The sequence below is a fragment of the Elephantulus edwardii genome, unplaced genomic scaffold (genome assembly GCF_000299155.1).
Source record: "Elephantulus edwardii isolate Elephantulus edwardi_28Jun2011 unplaced genomic scaffold, EleEdw1.0 scaffold00029, whole genome shotgun sequence".
In the NCBI taxonomy this organism is placed as follows: domain Eukaryota; kingdom Metazoa; phylum Chordata; class Mammalia; order Macroscelidea; family Macroscelididae; genus Elephantulus; species Elephantulus edwardii.
In genome coordinates, this window is record NW_006399779.1 from 14176077 (window position 1) to 14182103 (window position 6027).

The 6027-nt window shown below is 41.0% G+C and overlaps 1 protein-coding gene across 3 annotated transcripts in view; it reads right to left on the minus strand.

The window, feature by feature from the left end:
* Positions 1–6027, minus strand: part of PAMR1 (peptidase domain containing associated with muscle regeneration 1) — a 116198-nt gene that overhangs the window by 45599 nt on the left and 64572 nt on the right. For 2 of the 3 annotated variants that reach the window (XM_006883757.1, XM_006883758.1), the window contains exons 5-6: positions 4020–4237; positions 1960–2067 (exon numbers count right to left, since the gene is read on the minus strand). In XM_006883757.1, the coding sequence (XP_006883819.1) occupies positions 1960–2067; positions 4020–4237 (326 nt within the window). The remainder of the gene's footprint in view (positions 1–1959; positions 2068–4019; positions 4238–6027) is intronic. The other variant, XM_006883759.1, reaches the window with a different exon arrangement.

Below are 6027 nucleotides of genomic sequence, written 5' to 3' on the forward strand. Positions count from 1 at the left end.
TAAGGGTAGACCAGGAGAGAACCACAAAGTCATTTCCCATTATCAGATTTGATACCACATGAATAAGTGATGACATTCTCATTAATACAGGCTTTTATGCTTTTAAAGCTATCATTTAATCAATGTCTTGCCTAATGTGGACATTTCTGCATTTGGGGAATCCCAGAATTCTTAGCTTTCTTCATAATTTTGAAGAATTCCCTCCAGGAATATTTTTCCAATTTGCTCACTGATACATATTCATGGGGAAAACAATAAAGCAGATTTCCACACACAAACATTCCCCCAATAGATTATTCTAGAAAAATCATTAAGGTTTGTTCAGAAATTATTAGGTATGTTGCCTGTCCAATTTTTATGACATTCACCCACCCTCCATTGAGTTATTTGAAACTCACGTCACATTTTCTAAAGGAAAAGCAAACCTGGATTGTATATTCAAACTATAAAACATGTATCCTCTCACATTTGTGCTAGCCAGTGACATATCAGACATTCACTGTCCATACTATATTGACTAAGGGAATTGTGGTTTTGGAACATTTTGAAAAATGGCAAAGGAGAATTCACTCAGCCATCTATGCCAGTCTTTTAAAGTTATTGGAGACAGTTTGTGAACTGAGTTATGACTATGTTCATAACGTCTTCCTTTACATTCTTTTATCATTATTTGTTTCCTGGATAGAATAACAATGAAGTCTGAATTTTTGCCTCACAAGATACTCATAAATATTTCTATGCCAAATTTGGGGACAAAGTCGTTTTGGTTTTCCCCCTTCCACTTTGACTCAGCTTCTTAAAGGCATTTGGCTTTGATTTCTTTGGTGATATTTTACCCCTCTAAAATGTCACCTTTCTAAAAAGAAAATCTCTAATATCATGCCATTGATTAAAAAATGAAGTCCTTTCTGTTTTTTCTACCCCACCCCACCCCATTTTCTCTGAATCTACACATATATGATCAAGATTTGCCATTTACTGGGACTTCAAAATCATGCTTCATACAAATTCTTTAAACAAACAAAAACCCAGTAGTTTACAGCTTTGTCTTGTATACAACACAGGAGGATCTATGAAACAAAGGGCTAATTATCTGGTTACTACTGCTTGAATTAAGCTCCCTCTCCCATCCCAAAAATATGCATTCAGCTTCTGGCTCTTGCCCCTGTGAATGCGATCCTGTTTCTAAAACTGACTTTTCTTTTGTTATATTAATGAGGGCATAGCATTAATGTGTCTGCAAAATCTAATTACTTCTGAGCTATAAAAACACCAGAATAGACACAGAGACACAAAGGACAGAAGACAGATACCATATGAGAATTGTCTATAGACCAAAGAATGTTAAGGAACTGGAGAAACCAACAAAAAGAATCTACATGGTCAAGATCCCGGCTTGAACTTTTAGCCACCTTAACTATTAAAAAAAAAGTCTGCTCTTTAAAATATCATTTGTATTACAACAGCACTAATAACTAAATCAGTGCTTAATGCATAAACAGAGAAAAAGTATTAACTATCATCTATCAATTCCTCTCCCCTCCTCCCCCCGACACACAGTATATACACAAACAAATGAACAAATCCTCTCTAGATAGATTAAGTCTGGATAGATTGAGGGACTTGTGGGATAGACAAGGAGTTCAGATGCTGAAGTAAGAAAGAGTTTATGATGGTGTTATTCCGCTGTTTATCTTTTCTCAGTGTACTTGAGACTTTAATATGGTCTCATGGCTAATGGAGGATTTATTTTCTTAAGAGGTATTTGTATCATATAAGAACAGAAAGCATCAATAGGCAGACCTAGGTGATTGCAGATAGCCTGACCCAGAGGCATTTCTGCCCTCCTGAGAACCACGTAATGGGAAGAGTCCATACTCGGCGCCATCGTGGACAGGCAACAAAAGGCCCCGTGAGCTCCAAACAACATCTCAGCATCCATTTCAGAAGTATACTCACGATTTTCACAGTGCTGCCCGGTGTAGCCTGCCAGGCAGGCACACTTGTAAGAGCCAGCTTTGTCAAGGAGGCACGTGCCATCATGGAAGCAAGGAGAGGAGGAACATGCTGTAAGAGAGAAGGCAAGTTCTCTCAGTGCCACTCAGCAGTGACTCGGTATTTACACACACACACACACACACACACACACACACACACACACACACACATATCTTAAAAACTCAAACCCATTACTGCTGAGTCAGAACTGACTTGTACTTGACCCTCCAGTGGGTTTTCTAAGGTTATAAATGTCATGAGAGGAGATTGTTAGTCTTCTATCATGGACTTGCTGGTGGGTTTGAACCACCTGCCCTTGAGTTCACACCCTAACTCCTTACCCACTAATCCACTAGAAAATACACACACACACACACACACACACACACACACACACACACACAGAGTCACACAGTTATATATTTTTCATTGGTTTTGCTTATCTAGAGAACCCAGCCCAAGATACTATTCTATGAAAGTTTTCTTATCTTTTTCAAATATCTTATTAGATTCATGTTAGCATTACTTGTTTTCATTGCTGTTGTTAGGTGCCACTGAGTCAAGTACAATTCGAGGTGACGTTATGAACAACAGATCTGAACCCTGTGCTATCTTGTGCCTTTTTCATCATCTCTGACACACTTGAGCCCATTGCATAGGCAATGTGTTAGACTATCTCATTAAAGGTCTTCCTCTCTTTTGCTGACTCTCCACCTTTTCAAGCATAATGTCCCCTTTTAAGGAATAGCCTTTCCTAGCAACATGCCCAAAATATGTGAGATGAAGTTTCCCCATCCATGCCTTTAAGTAGCATTCTAGCTGTACTTTTCCCAAGATATTTTTGGTGGGGTTGTTTTGTGTGTGTGTGTATGTGTGTGTGTGTGTGTGTGTGTGTGTGTGTGTTTTCTTTCAGCCCATGAGAGATTCAAGAGCTCTTCTCCAGCACCACAACTCAAAGACATCACTTCTTCTTCTGTCATCCATATTCATTAGCCGGCTCTCAGAGCACAGCATGATGCAAGTGATTGAAAGACCATGGCCTTAATCATTAAGTAGGAAGCAGGGAGCTCTGGTGGCTTAGTGGTAAGGAATTGTGAAGGAGCTTTGGTGGCCTAGTGGTAAGAAGCCGCTCTGTAGGAGGAGGATGGGAAATCTCCTCCTGTTTCCTTAACTGCCTCTGAAAGCCTGTCGTAGGGTCAGCTATGGGTTGGTTCCAAGTCGATGGCATACAACAACAAAAACAATGCAAAAGTATAAGGTACCTGGTTTGAATCCACCAGCTGCTCCATGGGAGAAAGATGAGCCATATCCGCCCATGTGATTTACTGCCTCTGAAAACATGCTAGGGGCCAGTTATGCATCGGTTCCAACTCAACGGTACACAGAAGAGCAGCATTTAGGAATTAGGCATTATCGAGGAATCAATATTTAGACATTGGACATTATTTAGGAATTGGGCAATACTTAGGAATGCCTAAACCAGGCAGATGTTGGTGACCCAGTGACATCATTTTCACCTTCATTCCAGGAGGCCAAGGTTGATTGTTGCATGCACCTCCGTGGGCAGCACTGCCAGCCTGTTAGCCAAGGCTTACCTGATGTTCTAAATCACAACAGATTTATAATCCCCTCATTCAGGACCGGATCTGCTAGGGGAACAAAGCCAGTACCCTTAACCATAAGAGGTCCCAACATGAAAGCTGCAAAGGCACACGACTTGTACACAAATTCCTTGGTCTACCCCTCAAAGCCGTGTGATCTTGGGAAAAGTACTCAACCTCTCTGTGCTTCAAGTACCACCTCTGTAAAAAGGCAATAATAACTCTTATTTCTTGTGCTGGGCAAGTCTTTCTAAAACACTCATCGTGGTTTCTTTCTTGCTTTCCGTATGTAGGTTGTTTCTGAAAGCTCAGCACGCTAGGTTTTAATGAGCTTGAGCAGGGAGAAAGGGAGTTACACAGAAAGAGAGAAGTGTAGAGATCAGAGCCACAAAGTGCTATATTTGTCCCCATGGCTTTTACCTGTAATCTCTTCAAAAATGGCATGGAAGCCATCAAAGTTCTTGGAGCCATCAGAATGGAAGAGGATGTGGAGTGAGGAACCTGTGCTCTGGATGGGAGCCGGCCGCTCGTTGCCACAGAAACGTTTGATGATCTGCCCATCACTGTTGTCCCTGTCACGAACCTCAACATAGTCATACTGGCACATGTAATCAAACTCCAGGCTCAGCATGACAAACCTGCGGGTGGAGACAGTACAGAAGGAAAGCACGGTCAATCTTAAGCTGTATCGCGTCCTCAAAGTCAAATGATCAGCAGGTCTTGAGAAAAGATGAGAGAGCTGGCCTGAACTGATGGGAAAATGGTCCTGGAGGACTTGAGATCCCTTTCTTTCTTAAGAGAGGTTTATGTCAGTGTACCAGATGCTCACATATGTATGTGTCCATGCATATACCCAGGTAGAGCAAGTGCCAGATCCCACTGCAAGAATCTTTACACATGTCAGCCTCTCTTCCAAGTTCTCTTTGTCTTTCATCCCACATGGCAGGGTCTTTATCAACCTTCAGTCTTCAACTTAAAAATCACCTCCTCACAAAATATTCCTAATCCCTTTTTCTAGGAGTGATTCCATGACTGACACAAATGTTAACTTCACATCTTGATCTTGTTGACTTGTCACCTCCTCTACTAGAGTGTGGACTCCTTGAGGGAAGGGGGGAACCTGCCTTGTCACCCCCATTGTGTGCACAGTGCCAGTACATCTTGTTGAGTGGATGCTTGAATAGATGATGTCATTATATCCCTGGAGAATGCAGAAAGCACCTGTTGTTTGACAAGATTAAGTAAAAGTGAAGAAAAGCTCAGTACACTCATATGTGCTTAAAGGATCAGAAAATAATTATCTTCTGAATAATAAGAATCTTCACTCCAAAGGGAATTTGTCCCATATCAAACTTTCATTTCAAGGACATGAGAGTCCTTAAATACTTGTATTTATCTAAAAGGATCTTGGGTTTGAAAACATTGAGATACAACAGCTCAGAAAAAGCAGATGACGTGATTTTGGGGCAGAGGTTTCAATGAAGAAATGGCCTCAGCTTTGTGAAGGTCACAGAGGAGAGTAGTCCAAGCAGAGGAAACTACAAGTGCAAGTTCCTAAGGCAGCAATGAACTTGGCACATTTGAAGAAATAACAGTAGGTCAGAGAATCTGCAGGATGGGTAGTAGTATGAAAAAAAAGGTCAGTGAGATGAGTAGGAAGACGATCCTGCATGGCCAAGGGTTCCAATTTTATTCCAACCACTAATAGTTTTCAACAAAGGAGTTTATGGTTTTAAAGGACCATTCTAACTATGCTGAGATGACATGACGGAGCTGGCAAGAATGGAGAGAAGGAAGACAGGGGTCACAGCAAAATCCAGATAAGAGAAGGAGGTAGTTTGACATGGAATGGTGGTAAAGGAGATGAGAAGGTATAAGCAGACTAGGGATTATTTTATATGTAAGGAAATAGATGCTTTGGCTTTAGTAGGTGATGGAAAGAGGAGTATCAAGGACAACTTCTAGAGCATTATGTATATGCTTCAGAGTGTTTCCCTCATTATCATCCCTGGCCAGAAGGTCCAGGTTTAACTCATTCATTGCCATTGAGTCTAAACTGACCCATAGTCGACATTCTAGCAGGTTTTCAAAGGCTATAAACCATATGGAAGGAGACTGCCCATCTCTCTCAGGAGAAGCAGCTGGTGGATTTGACCTACCAGCCTTTGGGTTGAGAGTACAACTCCTTGCCCATTGTACCACCACAGTTCCCCTAGGTTTAAGGAGTTGGAAAGAAATCTACATTACTTCCTAATTTTTCCCAGGGGCTGGGTGTCATTTCTGGCAGGTGAAGTGCTTCTCAAATCTTCTATTTTCGTTGTTGGGTTTTGTGTTTTTTTGTTTGTTTGTTTGTTTTAATTTAGGTTGTTTATTTTTCATTTCAAAGAACATCTATAGAGATTTTGGAATTCCATTCATTCATTGTTGC